A 17,210-nucleotide genomic window follows, 5' to 3' on the forward strand; every position below is an offset into this window, starting at 1 on the left:
AATATCCTAGGAGGGTAGCCCCCCTCCCGCACCTCTGAATAAGTCATTTGCGCCCTAGTGTATGTAAGATAATGAATAGATCCTTTCCTAATGTGTGTGTGAGTGCAGAGAGGTTAGCCTGTGGAGTAGGTCATCTGTCTGTCTCAGATGGAGAAAAAGTCCTGAAGAGGAGAAAGAAACAGGAAAGTGTCCACTAGAAGTACATGCAGGGCAGTGAGTGGCACTGAAAATGTATTCTGAAAACTGCATAATGGTTTTTGCTCTTAATCATAAGTTCTTGAATTTACTGCTTTGGTTCTTTATCTCTGAACATAAGTGGATAAGCACGTATACAACTAAGTGTTCTGTCTGTGGTTTGGAATATATTGCTGTGTCTGAAGACTTAGTTTGTTTCTGGTGTCAAGTCAAGCTATAGATAGAGTTTACATGAGCAGCAAGATATTTAATTGGAGTGATTATCCCCCCACGTACCTTTCTCCATTGACCTGGCATGTCAGTGTTAGAAATGTAATTAGCTACGTTACATTAGAAATACAAGAGTCCTCTTAGTAAAATGTGAATGTGCCCAAGAGGTGGCGTTCTTTTAGTCCCACCTGGTCTCCATTAGCATTTCATTGGGATTCAGCTTGGTTTACTTCTTGGGGACACCTACAACCGGTCCTGGCTCTGGGATGATGAAGGCTCCTCTATTTTCTGGAGATAATGGCACCCCTGGGTCACACTGGGAGGCTCTGGCATCGTTCACCATCATTACTTTGATTGGGCATGAGGGACCATTCCTTGGGAATTAGCCATCCCTCATGATTGATCCCCGTAATTTTTAACTGCTGAAAAGTTCCGTAAATCAATGTAAGAATATGCATAATATATCAATGATATATTATACATCTAACAGTTGTTAATTGCTTTCTTTGTGTTTATAAAATACAAATGGAGACTATAAAGTTAAATTTAATCTACTGAGATATAATAATTTGTAACTGTGTTGACTATTGCTTTGTCTTTCTTATTTAATTTCCCTAAGGATATGATCTATATGTATTTTAAAACATTTGTTACTAAGTATATCTATTATATGAATTGCTTTTATGATAACAGTACCATGACTATGTCTCTGAATTTATTTCAAGGAGAGAGAAAACATTTATACCAAATATGGAAGCATTGAGGGCAATACTTTCTCACTGGGCCTCAGGTCTCTTTATAGGTACCTAATTTTATTCAGGTTGTGCTTATTTTAAGATCACATTTCAAAAAATAATGAAACAAATAAAAATGATGAACATGCACAATTTATGCCTGACATCATGCTGTACCTGGATTTTTAATCCTGTAAAACAAGAGATGTGAATATCAGAATGACTCGGTAGGTTTGACCCGGTCACATAATCTGGTCCAATAATTCCTCTGAGCGGTTCTTCTTTTAGTCTCTTCAGTAAAGTTGCATAAACCATTCTTTGTGAATCAGAAGGGGGTGTATGTGGAGCTTCTTCTGATGATCTGTATTTTCAACAGATATTCCATTTTTAGTTTTGCAGAATCACAGGGTTGTTAAGGTTTAGATTAGAAAACAGTCCCTGATGATGATTTAGTTCTCCTTTATGAAACATGGCAAATCAACTTTAGACTCAAAGTATAGTAAAATGAAGGACTTAAAAAAGGCAGGAAAGAGCGTTGTAAATTATTACTGAATATAGGCTCAACGACACAAGATTCATTATCCTGCCAAGATAAATAATGAGACAACCAAACTGTCAATAAGTCTGTCTGTAATATTAAGTGATACCTTCTGTATCCCAATTTTTATATCAGCTTCACTCACCGGTTGATGGATCGTGAGCAAGCTCTCCACGCATCCAATTCCTCAGAAAGGTGTTCGATTTTTATAGGCACTGACACCTTCCGACGTTTCAATAGCTGACTGAAACATGTGAAAAAGACATTAACATCTACCATCCAAGACAAAGACAGCAAAAGAGCAAATGAACTTTAAATAACTGCAATTTCAGATTTAACAACTGTTGTTCACAAATCTATGTGTATATGTAAATATATACATGTAGGGGGGTGTGTGTGCGTGCAAGTCCCTGGCAGGTCAAAGATATCCAATAAATATTGGTTGGATGACAGGCCGGGTATTGCTGAGTAACAGCCATGGCCAGCTACAGTGAGGTCCAGTGTGTCTCCGTATTAAAAACGACTCTTAGAAAGCAAGTGGAACAGTAAGAAAAGAATGTCAATTAGCGGAAAGCAATGGAAATGCTGATTTCAATTCTTTAAAGACAAGGATGTGTGAAAAAAAGCAGTGAGACAGTGACAGCAGTGATCCATCACATCTGTGTATAGAAAACTGGAAAACAGATACAATGTTGTTAATTATGAGGCTGTAGGTAAGGAATTACTAGTCCTAGTTTCCATAAGTTACAAACTCAGTATGTTTTTCAAGGAACTAGTTGGTTGAAATTTAAAAGTAAAAGCTGTTTAGGAGATAAAAAGAAAAAGAACATAAGACCTTACAGGTGATATAAGACTAAAAGTAAGCATTTCTATACTTTATATCTTGTGGTTAACTCTTGCTGGTTTGTCATCATTCTGCTGGGACATGATCAGAATTGGTGAGAAAAAATATATAAACACACTCCCCCCACACACATACCCCTAACATTTCAGTAATATTATCTCAAATCAGTTGGTAGCTTGTTTTTTTTTCAACCTCAAATTATTGACTTAAAAATTTTTTATTGATAATGTAGCTTGGCTCCAAAACAAATTCTTTAAATCATATGGTTTCCCTGTCTACAGTTCTGCACTTGGTAGTACTTTGTCTGCCCAGTGGGTTTTGATGATCTACTGTAGATAGAGCACTGTTAAAGAGTGAGGAGAAAAACCCAGGTAACTAGGTGGACAGAGCACTGTGAAAATACCAGAGAAAAGCTTACATGTGTAGACGGGGAATCACAAGGGTTTCACTTTGGCTGGAGCAGAGAACACGTAGAAGGACACAGTGGGTGATAAGGATGGAATGTGACTTCTGTGGAATTTCAAAGTAAGACTAAGGATCTAAAATGTTATCTGTTCACTAGTGGGGAGTCTCACCGTCAGGGTGGCTAATGCAACTGTTGTAGGGGTGACAGGAGGAGCGGGGGTAGGGTGACTAGAGGAAGGGCTACCACAGGGGACAGTTAGTGAAGACGGTAAGTGTGGGTCCCAGAGAATGAGAAACGTGCGGGTGTGGGAACTTACTGCATAATTGGATGTTGACAGCGAGGAAGACCACCTAACCCTGAACCTGAGCGTTTAATTCTGGACGACAGAAGTATAATGACGTCATCAGAAGAAAGAGCGAACCCAGGAGGAATAGATGTGAGAAGGAAGATGGCTTTAATTCTGAGCGCACTGAGGTTAGCGAGCTGCGGGGCGTCCAGCCAGGCGCTGTACCTGCCTACAGAAGGGTGAGTCGTCCGCACAGAGGTGAGAGGGTGGGTTCTGAGGGACAGAGTACAGGCAGGTCCCAGAGCTCGCGTTCCTCTCTCTGGGATAACACGTTTCTAACCCAGCCACACTGTCGCAAGTCTCTCCTGCCTTAGGAATAAAATGCCTTCCTTGCATTGGTGATACGTTTTCAAGGGACCATTTTCTCTTTTTCATTACCAAAGTCATACAGAGCTGAACATAGCTCATTAAATAATATTAATTCCATGTGATACATCCCAGTGTTCTTACAATATATTTTCTAAATATTGTTAAAAGTTGCTTTCGAATTGTGGTCATGCTGCCTGCGTAGATCTCTCCTTGAGCGCCCTGACAGCAGGAATGTCTGCTGCCCCCTGGTCAGGCCCACAGCTACACCAGACCTCCCCCCAGGGGCAATGGATTTTATTTTCGAGTACGACAAGCTTTAAGCGCAATGGCCGATGGTCAGCAAGCTGTGAGAAAACACAGGAGTTTGGCAGGTAGGTTATACCTGAATACAATATGCTTCGCACTTTTGTACCGTAGAGATGGGAAAGCTAAAAGACACAGTTTTTCATCTTCTTTTGAAAGTAGGGTTACACCGTCCTGGCCAGTGGGTTGCAGATGCACAGCCCTAAGGAAGACTTTCCTTCCTGAATCCAAGGGTCCTGCCCTCTGTGGTCTCCATCCTTTCACCCTTACCACTCCTTCTGCTTCGAATGTAGACCTAATACCCAGAGGGCTGGGAACTACCTGGTAACCTTGGGTCACTCAGGCAAGAGGAAGGAAGCCAAGAATGTCGGAGTTGAAAGCAGCGAAGAATCCAGATCCTTGATGGAATCTGCCTGAGAATGCCTACCTCGAGTGTCTTGACGTAAGACCAGGAACCCTTAGTGTTTAAGCTAGAATTAGGATTTCTATTATTTACACCCCAGTTCACTGCTAATTCATATCGTTTACTGCTGCTCTATTATGAAGCACATGCTTAGTAAATAAATACATGGATGAGTGCAAAATGTATTCGTTGCTTCTATGATGCACTTAGACACTAACCATCTCAGTGAAAGGTACTTCTCTAATTTCACAGTAGAAGAGAACCTGCTCTTACCTCGTGTACTCATAAAGTGCCGGGACGATGCTTTGGTACTGTCTTCTGATAGCCAGCAAAGCACCAACGTACCCACATAGTATCAGCAGTTCATTTCGCGCTCTAAAAGAGAATATATTTATTTTGAAAGATTCCGTAACTTGAGGTAAGAACATTGCTCTCATATACAGTTATTCTACTTGTGGCTCTATATTTGGATGGGTGACATTTATAGCAAAATATGCTTAGAAAATTTTCTAAACTTGAAGATGTTTTATTCATCAGCTAACTCCTATTCAGACACGTACACAATAACATAAATTGTATTTTGAAATAAAAGTCTTTAAGTAATATTTAACTCTGCCTTCTTGTTTTTCTCTCTTCCTTGTCTCTTCCTTCATGTAATTTCTCCCCGAGTGATGCACTGGGTCGGACTGACGGATTCCTGGCATACTGTACAGACTGCAGGGGACGGCAGAGAACACCTCCTGCACACCCAGCTGGGGAAGTTTGCCAAAGTTTCACAGGCTCTGCACCATCTTTTCCACACAGCATTGCCACAAAAATAGCCCAAAGCCTCTAGTATAAATATATGTGGTCTTGGGATTTTAGTTACATGGATAACAATGTCCTTAAATGATACTTGAATTCAAGGATAGTGTCTATTTTTTAATTTCTAGCATTTTCACTTCTTTCCCCAACCTAGTATGCTTTGCACACACGGAGATTTAAGAGATATGACCACTAGACAGACCACCGAGGACATGAGGTCCAGAACCACCCCAAAGCTCCGAATTGGCCCTATTTGAACCAGGCGTGTATGTGTGTGTCTGTGTGTACATACACATAACACACTAGATATTAGGAAATGGGACCACTAAGATTTACTATTTGTTTCAAACTGACCTCTGTATTTTTACTTAAGGATAACACAAATTAAAATGTAATTTTTCTACACATGCACCTATCTGTCCAAGATGATCTTATTTCCTGATCTGAACACCAAAAACAATACAGCCGGGACCTTCCCTGGTGGCACAGTGGTTAAGAATTCACCTGCCAATGCAGGGGACATGGGTTCGATCCCTGGTCCAGGAAGATCCCACATGCCGCGGAGGAACTAAGCCTGTGTGCCACAACTGCTGAAACCACGTGCCACAACTACTGAAGCCCCTGCACCTACAGCCCGTGCTCCGCTACAAGAGAAGCCACTGCAATGAGAAGCCCACGCACCGCAACGAAGAGTAGCCTGCACTCGCCGCCAACTAGAGAAAGCCCGCGCGCAGCAAGAAAGACCCAACGCAGCCAAAAATAAATTAATTAAAAAAAAACAAAAAAACAATACAGCCATTCCGAAACATTACGTAAGCTCAGTTACGCATTTTGGAGAAAAAGTACTCACTCAGTACATGTATGAAGGAGTAATTTTTCAGTACGAACATAACTCAGTAGGTCAAGAACGGGGTAAATGGTATCCAAAGTCCAATTGGAACTACTGATGGATCCTGGCAAAATAAAACCAAATAAAAGATTCTCTAAATAATAGGATTAAACCTTGTTCATCCAATTTTTAACTTATGTAATTGATTCTTTTCTGGTCAACGCTATCTACTTCTTTATTTTCTAGATCACAATCAGGTCCCGATACCAAACACGCAGCAATCTCTTTCCTCTTTAAATTCAGGACAGCTAGTGCTTGGTTTTAAGCCTTTTTATCGATATGAATGAAAATACCAAATAAAAGAGTAGATTTTAAACTATACTACCAACTGAACACGTACCTTTGATGAAGTCAATACCAATAGGAAGGGCTTTCTCAGGTTCTTGACTTAACAAGTAATACTTTATACTTTCAAATATATTGCCATCGGCATGGGCTGTCTCAGCTAATTGCATACATTCTTCTACTGTGGGTAGCTTGCACTAGAAAATAATTGGTTTGATGACACTGTTACTAAAATTTATAGGGATAAAAGCAATAGTATTAAGTGCTAAATGTTTCCAATATGCCTCCTTATTAAAGTTGCTGAGAACAGATGTAAATGAAATAATTTGTACTAAAAGCATACACTTATGGGAATATCTTTAAGATCTAATAACAATAAATAGGGTATTACCTAATGAGTCAGTAGTTTTAATCACACAAATACCTAATAAAAGAGGTGAAAGTAGGGCTTCCCTGGTGGCGCAGTGGTTGAGAGTCCGCCTGCCGATGCAGGGGACGCGGGTTTGTGCCCCGGTCCGGGAAGATCCCACATGCTGCGGAGTGGCTGGGCCCATGAGCCACGGCCGCTGAGCCTGCGCGTCCGGAGCCTGTGCTCCGCAACGGGAGAGGCCACAGCAGTGAGAGGCCCGCATATCGCAAAAAAAAAAAAAAAAAAAAGCTACAAAAAAAAAAAAAAAAAAACCCCAAAGAGGTGGAAGTAAATTTGTCCTGATTGTGATACTAGAATTAGTACCTGCAAATGTAATTGAGCAGGAAACGCTGAAATTAGTTACTTTAGAACAAATATACTGACCAGTCTCAAAAACTACATTAAATGTAGAAAACATAAAAGGTGCATGCTTACGTGTTCCCTACACAGTGATTTACTTTCACTTGGCCTTGAGACAAAGCAACTTTATTTCGAGTAGGACAAGCTCTCAACGTTTTTAGCTTTGACATTCCGAAATGCCACAAAGTGGAGATCTGAGTCTATGAATTCATTACTGTAAAATGAAAAGCAACACTCCCAATCTTTTCAAATAATGTTTTCTTCTGTTAAAACTGAGAGTCTACTCCACCTTCATGTAAGTTTTTCTGCTTCCATAACGTAGACAGGAATTAAGTTATAAATTAGTAACTTAACAACTCAAATCAATATTTTAACTTAAGTTATAAATTAATTTTAGATAAAATTCTGACTTGTTCATGATATGTGCAGTTTAGGTGTTAAAGTTTGTTGGTTTGTTTCTAAGCAACACAGGCATAGTGTACTGCTGTCTTACTAGTCTTTGGCAACCACTGAGACGGAGCTTCCGCCGCAAAAAATATTTTGTGCTGTGACCGCAGATGATGTGGTTCATCCACAGTTAGGTCATCTGTCTCCTCTCCTTGGAGATTTGTCACTCTATTTCCTTCTCACTATTTTTTACACCCCCGTAAGTTACTAAAATGGTTTATTCAATTTGTTTATTCCACAGCTTCATATTTTCCGTTGTTTAAAATTTAAGTAAACTGAATATTTTAGATCCCTCAAACTCTCTCAAAAAAATTACAACAAACTAAACTAAAAGAGCTCTCATGTATGTGACATTTCATATTGTTTCCCCATCTTTATTCACTGAATGCCAGTTATTTACTGAGCAACTACTATGTGCTAGGAACTGTGCCTGGTTAGAAAGAAAAAAGTTTCTTCACTTTGCTATATGCTCTGAGAGTAGAGGGAATTAGCAAATGGTTCCCACTGAAATTTCATTCTGACACATAATATGATAAGAAGGGTAGGTTGATCATTCCTGTAATTCTTATCCTATCTTAAAATTCCAAAAGCTTATGACTTAATATTTAAATATAATTTTTAGGGGAGTTCCCTGGTGGCCTAGTGGTTAGGATTCTGGGCTTTCACTACCATGGCCCGGGTTCAGTCCCTGGTTGGTGAGCTGAGATCCCACAAGCCACGTGGCACAGCCAAAATATACTGTAATTAATACAATCTCCCTATTGTTGAACATTTTGATTGCTTTTGTATGTAATCTTGGTATATAAATTCCTGTATTCGTAATGGAGCATTTTTAAAAAGCACTTCAGAATAAGCATGCCAATTTTATTATACTTCACTGATTCTTTTAAAGATCTTAAACTGCCTATTTTTAAAGTTAGCATACATGTACCTTAAGATGCAAAGTGGAAAGGGCTTGGGATGTGAAGTTACAAACGTTGAAGTTCTCACCCCACCGTTAACTAGTTAAAAGTTCCGGGCTTCCCTGGTGGCGCAGTGGTTGAGAGTCCGCCTACCGATGCAGGGGACACAGGTTCATGCCCCGGTCCGGGAGGATCCCATATGCCGCGGAGCGGCTGGGCCCGTGAGCCATGGCCGCTGAGCCTGCGCGTCCGGAGGCTGTGCTCCGCAACGGGAGAGGCCACAACAGTGAGAGGCCCGCGTACCGCAAAAAAAAAAAAAAAAAAAAAGTTCCTTACCTTCTCTGAGTTCACTTTCTTTATAAATTAGGAACAGTATCCCCTGCTTTTCAGAGTTTCATGAGAATTAAGTAACAGATAGATAACAGATGTGAAAATTTAGAACAGTTCCAAACGTATAGTAGAAACTCAATAAATGTTCTTCCTTATTGTTATAATTTTTGTGGTATTTATGAGGGGATTCTGACGGAACCGTATATTCATTTCTCTGTGTGCATCACTATTTGACCAAACCTAAAGCTAATGAAATCACAGCACTGCACTCCAAAGTAGAATACTTAATATCGTCAGCATACCTTCTCATGAAGATCATTTATCTCTTCGATACACCCCGGGTAGAAAGCACAGAGTTTTACTAACTGTAGTTCGCTGTCAGGAGTCATCAGGAGAAGATCAACGGCCAAATTCCTATTCACATAACAAAAGGGGAAACTTCCATGAGGAAGAAAAAGCCTAAAAATAACATTTTAGAACTATTTCGAAGGAAGAAGGCTCATTACACCTCCCTTGCTTTTCTATTTACATAAACAGTACTAATTTCCTACTTAGTGATGAAACTCCTCTAAATGTAGATTACAGAAACCAGAGGACGTGAAGAAAAAACGTATTATGAAATTCCTAAATACTGAGCCCTTATATATTTACAATTAATTTTGTTATTATAGAATAATTCTCTAACCAAACTAAGTAGTATGAGACGTGTTCTTTGGAGCGAATTGTAAGGCAGACTCTGTGAAAGCTAATTCTCATCAACTTTTGCTACACTTGCCAACAATGGACAACTGCATTTTCCAGCGCATTAAAACTAATGGATATTTAGATATTTTAAGTGTAGATGTATGGGTATTCTGCATATTTCTTAAACTTTAGGTGGAAATCAAAGACAGAAATGCGGTTTCCCGATTTGCTTTCTAAAGATTTAATCAATGGAATAGATCATCTTGAAATCAGACATTTAAAAAATGTCTGGACTTTCACAGCTTTACATTAAAATATTTTGTATAAAATCATTCTTAAAAATCAGGAAGTGAGGAGGTTTTGGTTTCACGCCTCGTAAGAGAGAAATCACTAATTTTTAATAGCTTACGATATTATCATTCAATTTTCAAGAAAAGGATAGACATTCCGCATGACTTTAGAAGAGACAGTATTCCAAATGTGAAGTTACCACGGCTGTGCTGTGGACTCTGAGTAAAGCCCCCTCCACCTTCTCTGTGCAGCCTTCAGTAAAATCTAAATTGGTCATTCAAGTGAATAAATTATTTTAGAAAATATTAGGGAGATGTTTCATCAGAATACACTGAGTAAAGAACAGGAATAGGGATAATTTGTACGTGTCAAATTCTCTATCATCATTGGGCAAGTAAATCTTTGAGTGTTCTTACAGGTTCCAAATTAGAGTAATTCATCTGTTCTTGATAAAAAGTATGACTTTATGTTTTCTGATACTAACATTTAATAGCAGTTTTTAATAATGTCCATGAGAATATAGAAATTATCATTTGCTTTTATAGTGTTTTAAAAAGCTGTGCTAAAATTCTACTTTAACTTCTATGAACTACAGACAAAAGTCTGACTTTCTTATCCTAGAATCATATCCTGACACAGAGAAATTTACAGCAATTCTAGCTAATTTTATTTACTTTTTAGGCTAGTTCACTATTTATTGAAAATTCAGTATGCCAGTAGGGGAAAATGTGTGTCTATATTTCTATATACTGATATAGACCAGCGAAATGATCCAAACTCTTAAATTTCACTATAGAACAGGCATCTTAATTTGCTTAGTTGAGTTAATTATTGTTTTATTGTAGAAAGCCACAGTTCATTTTTTACACAGGTTTAAAGTATAAAATCATGAGTGATTTTGTACCTAGGTTATAGGAACTGTTCTCATTACTTTGTAGTTAGGTTTTATATAAACTATATAAATGAACTGGCATTCTGCAAAGCAATAAACCAAAAACAGTTAGTGATCATTTCTTAGTAAAGAGTTGGTATTCTAAAAACAAAATATGTGAATTTTTAATTGAAGATTTTAATAAAACTCGATAATACCTGTATCCAGTGGATGGAAAGCTAAAAAGAAAATAAATTTGAATACCGTGAATAGGCAATGACAACCAAGAAAAAGCAAACTTTTACCAGTGACTGTAAAAAAAAACACGAAGTGTTCTCGGTTTATAAAATAACATTAGGATTAGATTTCACTCGGGAAAAAAAAGCCAGATGCATGTATTTCAGCGTTTGAACTTTATCCTGGTTTCTGGTGCACAAACCTATGGCTATATTAAGAAAGGACTCTTGGAGGGAGTTAAAAGGAAGGAGAAGTTTGTTTTATATTAAAAGCAATAAGACATAGAGTCAGGTGGAAGATTTTGAAACCTCTTTAAAATTTAATATCCATGTTTCGCTACTTTTTTACCTTTACTTTAGTAATCACATTGTATTTGAATTAGATGATGACTTTTAGCACAGCGTCAGTCAGTCACCTTTGTGGGTTAAGTAGTGTGAGTTAGACCTCGTGCTTTCGGTTGGGTCTGAGCCAACGACCATAGTTCTCGAGAGACGGAACTGGGTCCTCTCGAGGGATGGCCTGCGTTAGGTACACTTAAGTCTGAGACTGATGGTGGGGCACCACTCCATTCTGATGGGGGAGGGAGCTCTTACATCACTGTAAGATATGGGTAAAAATTAGAATAACTCTGAGATTCCCGAATCTCTCTGAAGCCCCCAGATCCAACAGGAAAGGAGTCCGGGAAGCACTGCTCTTTTTCTGACTCAGCCCTGGATGAGGGGGCGGTGTAGTGTGACAGCTGCCATAGACTGAATGTTTGTGTCCCCCAAAAGCCCTATGTTGACATCTAACCCCCAGCGGGATGGTATTAGGAGGTGGGGTCTTTGGGAGGTTATAGGGACATGAGGGAAGAGCTGCGATGAATGGGATTTAGTACCCCGATAAAAGGGGTCACAGGGAGCTCCCTCACCCCTTCCACCACGTGAGCACAGCAAAAACGCAGCCAGTTACGAAACAGGAAGCCAGCTCCCATCAGACACCGAATGTGCCAGTTTATCTTGAACTTCTCACTCTCCAGAACCATGAAAAATAAATTTCTCCTGTGTATCGGTCACCCAGGCTGTAGCATTTTGTTACAGCAGCCCCAGCTGACTAAGACAGTAGCTAGGAGTGCAAACACTGGAGGCAGTTTATGTAGCTTTGAGTCCTGGCACGACCAATTACTGAGACCAGAGGCAAATCAACATCTACCGCATAGTTCTGAGTGAACTGTCGCATGTGGCACGTAAGTGCTTACGACGGTGCATGGCGCACAGTGAGCGGTAAGGAAGTGTTAGCTAGCGATGACTATGATTCTCATCTGTAGTGTTCAACAGTGGAGTCTGTATAGCTCCATCGTAAGAGTGGGGGCCTGTGTGCAGGGAGTGTAGAGTGGGGAGACGTGAAAGTCCTCATAAACAAGCTTATGTAGAAATTTCCCAAGGTTCTACGTGAGAAGACAGAGGTCTAAAATCATCTTTATTCAACAAACATGTGAGTGACAGCACCATCTCCTTCCTCCACGATGAAGGACTGTCTGCCCTGAGAAGTGAGGGAGAATTGCTGTGAGCTGGAGCTCCAGGTCCCCCAGGGACTCTCCCGGGTCTGCCTCTTACAGCACAGCCCAAGTTTGTTCCAAGTGTCCGGCTATATCATCTTTATTATTACTCTCCATTAGAAAAGTGACTTTATTTTCTAAACCTCAAACTAAGACCCAAGATCTGACAAGATTGAGTGTAGACATGCAGAATTTAAAAAGTGGGAATGTTGGGCTTCCCTGGTGGTACAGTGGTTGAGAGTCTGCCTGCCGATGCAGGGGACGCGGGTTCATGCCCTGGTCCGGGAAGATCCCACATGCCGCGGAGCGGCTGGGCCCGTGAGCCATGGCCGCTGAGCCTGCGCGTCCGGAGCCTGTGCTCCGCAATGGGAAGTGGGAATGCGTGGTCCTGATAATCTTAAGAAGTGCACATTTACTGTCTCATGGTGCTTTATGTGTTTGAAATATTACACGTTACAACTGGGCTACTTTAGAATAAGTGATGGCAGATTTCGCTACATAGCCACGGTAGTTCTCACTCTTAATTCGTGCTCACATCTTATCTTTATCTAAAAGGGAGCTCCTATATTCTCCCAACACACATCTTATCAAGAGCAACTTACCACATTCAAAAAATGCTTCCATCACTAGGAAACTATTCTTTGACTTTAGAAATGCTCACCACATTGGAATCATCATGCACTTTCTCGCCAGCAGCTCGAGGGCATAGTGGGTTGCGGGTCCTGCCAGCTCTCCAAGCACTGTGCCCACAGAGACTGCCAACTCCAGCTCGTTTCCGCGAATCAGGTACGCCATAGCCAGCTTGCTCAATGAGAAAAGAATTCCTTCAGTTTCATAGATGCTGGGCAGCCTCATCATTCCCCTACTTCATCTCGTGAAGCAGATAAAGTTGTATTAACCTATAATCGATTATTCTTATAAAATACCGAGTGTAACATTTGTCTACAGTACTTATGTCAGGGCAACTACAGTTTTCAGATGGAAAAGCTGATAAAGGGACACAGAGCACATTTTATAAGGTCAGAATTTAAGAGTTTCGAGCCTTTGCTCACATTTTTGTAATTAATAACAGTCTCTCTGCAGTATCCTCAACATGTCCTTCAGTCCCTCTATCAGAAAAAAAAGTAAATTCGTAAAATCTTCCTCGATACTGTACAATGACTATCAATTATCCCTTAAGGCCAACATAGCTAAGGATACATGCAAAATAGAACCCACATCTTTACTTAATGGTTTCCTATTACATTAGAGGCTCAAATGAAAAATACCTCAAAAACATAACTTGCGAAGAATATACTAAAGTATTTATAAAAATAACTGCTTTCAAAAGTCAGGTATTCTGAGTCCAAGTCCAGTGACTCTTCCCTTTACCACACTCCTGCTTCTCATATATGATGAAATACTTAAAGTAAGGTTTTGACAAGTATGTCTCTTGTAATAAAAATAAATAAACAGGTAAATAAAAAGATCTCATAGTCTGTACAGTTTATCTGTGTTTATTGGGCATGTAATCGCTCAGGCTTGGAGAGCATGCAAAAACCAGATCTTACATAGAAAGTCACCGTATTATTCCCCCTCAAACATCATGACGTATCTTAAGAGCTTTTCATTCACATGAGCCACTTTGAAATGTACCTCGATATTATCCACAGCGAGGTGGCAACACGCGGCTAGGACTGCCCGGCCATCCTGAAAATACCATTCCGCCAGCTCTCTGCAGGCTTCCTGCAGGAGTCTAGGAAGAAAAAGTGTACGTACTGGATATAAACACAAGGACTCCATCATAAAAGTGAACTGATGCCTTTTTATAACAAGCTGCTTAAGGGATCCAACAAGATTTAATTTTATATCCTTGGTATAGGTAGAAAGCCTGATTTGGGGGGAAAATCAGGAAAGCAGTCTTTCTTAGCAGATGAGCTGATAAGGCTACCTGCTCTCCCCTGCAATTTTTCTTCTTTTCAGAAGAAAAGCCAAATTTTCAGAATTTCCCATCCTACCTCGAATAATTTATGCCTCAGCTATAGGGGCAGTTAACCTTAGAAGAATTACAGGTTGAACAGAAACTTTTCAAGATTTAGGTGATGACTGGAACAGGGGTGGTGTAATGTTAGATCTTTAAAATGCCAAGTTTAGAAATGGCAGAGAATAACAGCAAAAAACCAGGAAGAAATGCGTTAGTCCCAACACATTATTTGCCTAACATTTTGTGATCATTTTTACTTGTCAAGTGTCCTAAAAGTTTAAATATCCTATTTCCTAGGGCCATGATAGGAGCTAAGAGAAGACGCAGAGGAAGGTAGATTACTAGACTTGAAAAAGGTCAAAAGGCTGGAGAATCCTAATTTCTATTTCTTTTAAAAATGTTAGTATTTGGATTTCATTTTTTTTTAATTTTTAAAAACATTGGTATTGGAGTACAGTTGGTTTACAATGTTGTGTTACTTTCTGCTGTACAGCAAAGTGAATCAATTACACATATACATATATTCACTCTTTTTTAGATTCTTTTCCCATAGAGGTTATTACAGAGTATTGAGTAGAGTTCCCTGTGCTCTACAGCAGGTCTTTATTAGTTACCTATTTTATATATAGTAGTGTGTATATGTCAAGAGACCTAGATGTTGTTCCAGATGCTAATACCAGGGTGTCATGGATTTTGAGTGATGTCAGGGAGATGTTATCCACACTGAGTCTAGGGTGAAACATTAATAAACAGCACATCTTACTTTTACTGCCTCTCCTCCCCAGCAGGTTTGATCAGATTTTAAGGATTTAGGTGCTTTATATGCAATTTCTGTACTGAAATGCAGTTTGCTTTTCTGGAAGCTACATAAGACGTGTGGCGGCTGTGTCTATGTGCCTGACATTTCCCTCCTTGTCTAGGGACGGATGCTGTGACGGAACATGACTGTGGTGAGAAATGCAGTTGAGGACACGAGACAGACAAGTCCTCTGCGTGCCAAGAAGGATGAACTGCCTTAAAGGGAAACCAGCCACAAAAAAGTATTGATCCCCAACAAAGAATGAATCGCTCACTCGTTAAAGTCTTCCTTGTAGATATCATCAGAATAAGAAGATCCTTTAGGTGTTGAAACATGGAAGGTTTGCATATTTCCCTCACAAGCAGCCTGGAATTTAATGCAATCTTTAGTTAATCTGTAGCTAACTGCTGATAATGGACCGATTTCAGAATATTCTTTTGAACAAAGTATATTTAAATGATGTTTGAAATTTATACTACGATTTGGAGATAGGCTTAGAATTAAAAAAAAACCAAAAAACCAACCCATGAACTCTGTTGTATCAACAGGAAGCTTCAAGTGAATGATTACTAGAGTTGTTCAAGTGTATACGACATTCAGCAGCGTAGAAAAGGCCAGAGTTCAGAGACGCCTGCATGTTTAAAGATCTAAAATAGGTTCAGTGTGGCCAGAGCAAAGAGAGGGTGACTGAAATGTCCAAGAAAGACGGTCAGGAGGTGGGCAGAAGCCAAGCCATCTACAACTCTGTCCATCACGTGAACATGACCTTCCCCCTCCCACACGCCCCTCCCAGCGTGTCCAGCCCGTGTCGTTACGTGTTTGTACCTGTGCAACAAGCAGAGCTTCTTTAAGCTGACCTCGTGACATAAAAAAATGGACTAATTTTTTCACATCGCCAGTGGCTATGCAGTATGGAATGACATCATCCTTATCTTCCTGGATCAGCTGATCAGCTCTCCTAATAAAATAACAACAAAGCTTTTTTTTATATAACATAGTAATTTCAAGGTTCTCAGTTTGACTGAGATTCTCTGAAGTCTCTAAACTTTGCATCAGAATCCACAAAGACTTAGATTTATAATCATATCACATAAGGAGGACAGAAGTTTCCTGAAATAGTAAACACTGTTAGTACTTGTTTTCCCTTAGGAAACTACAAATTTTCATATTTTAAATGCAATGAACATTTCAGGTCTTAAAATTAATGTAGCTTAGCTATTAAAATAAGGAATATATCTTTCTGATAAGTTGTTACCCAGATATGTGTGATGGGACATCCATCTCAACTGGATTAATGCATATGTGGGTGTCTACTTCACTAAAGACAGAGAATTTTAAGTGTTTTACTGAGCACGATTGGCGAGCCTCTAAATGCAAGTAGCCGAAGAACCATTAAAAAGGATAATTCAAGAAAAAAAAAAAAGGATAATTCAAGAAAATTTTATTTCACTGTTACTTATATTTAACAGACATGAAATTTATTTGTTTTGATTTTTTTCCCTACTCACTGTCATAACTGGCTATGTTTTTGCTGTGCTCATATGCTGGAAAGGGTTAAGGAGCTTTGCCCCAGGCAAGGTAGCTTAAAGAAAAATAATGTTCCCAATATGTGAGGGGGGAGCGGGGGCCTGATCTTGAAGATTATGAAGGATATACATGTGTCTGTCTCTGTCTCTCTACATCCATCACTGTCTGTCTGTCTGTCTCTGTTTCTCTTTTCCTGTTTTATGTCCCCATTACTTTCTCAGTGACCAACCTCGTTAATGCCACTCTTAACGTTCAATCTCAGTTTTACTGAGAACTAATCTGGTATATTTAATTTACGCTGGCACCTGCATTAAACTCCATTTCAATTGCCAACCTTTGGGTGGGTGCAGTAGACACTTTTTTATTTAATAATAAAACAACAATTTTATTATTGTTTGCCTAGATCACTGTTAACAGTCTCCAGTTCATGGGGTCACTGGAGTCTTCCCTAACAACCAGGCTTTTACCATCTGACCCTGATTTCCCTGTTATAGCTGTTTAGAAACAATATTCTCTTCCTGGGCATTTAGAAATAGGACTGAGAGACTGCCGATCAATCTTTCTGAATGGCTGCATGCATAAAACAT

At 39.6% G+C, this 17,210-nt stretch overlaps 1 protein-coding gene across 4 annotated transcripts in view; it reads right to left on the reverse strand.

Moving 5' to 3' along the window:
- The window catches only part of WDR17 (WD repeat domain 17), a 79,246-nt gene that overhangs the window by 1,145 nt on the left and 60,891 nt on the right, over positions 1–17,210 (reverse strand). For all 4 annotated transcript variants that reach the window (XM_073798694.1, XM_019921576.3, XM_073798695.1 and 1 more), the window contains 10 exons: positions 15,922–16,054; positions 15,371–15,462; positions 13,970–14,069; positions 12,996–13,135; positions 9,017–9,128; positions 6,322–6,463; positions 5,943–6,045; positions 4,562–4,663; positions 1,823–1,921; positions 1,317–1,500 (listed from right to left, as the gene is read on the reverse strand). In XM_073798694.1, the coding sequence (XP_073654795.1) occupies positions 1,317–1,500; positions 1,823–1,921; positions 4,562–4,663; positions 5,943–6,045; positions 6,322–6,463; positions 9,017–9,128; positions 12,996–13,135; positions 13,970–14,069; positions 15,371–15,462; positions 15,922–16,054 (1,207 nt within the window). The remainder of the gene's footprint in view (positions 1–1,316; positions 1,501–1,822; positions 1,922–4,561; positions 4,664–5,942; positions 6,046–6,321; positions 6,464–9,016; positions 9,129–12,995; positions 13,136–13,969; positions 14,070–15,370; positions 15,463–15,921; positions 16,055–17,210) is intronic.

The sequence above is a fragment of the Tursiops truncatus genome, chromosome 21, assembly GCF_011762595.2.
Source record: "Tursiops truncatus isolate mTurTru1 chromosome 21, mTurTru1.mat.Y, whole genome shotgun sequence".
Lineage (NCBI taxonomy): Eukaryota > Metazoa > Chordata > Mammalia > Artiodactyla > Delphinidae > Tursiops > Tursiops truncatus.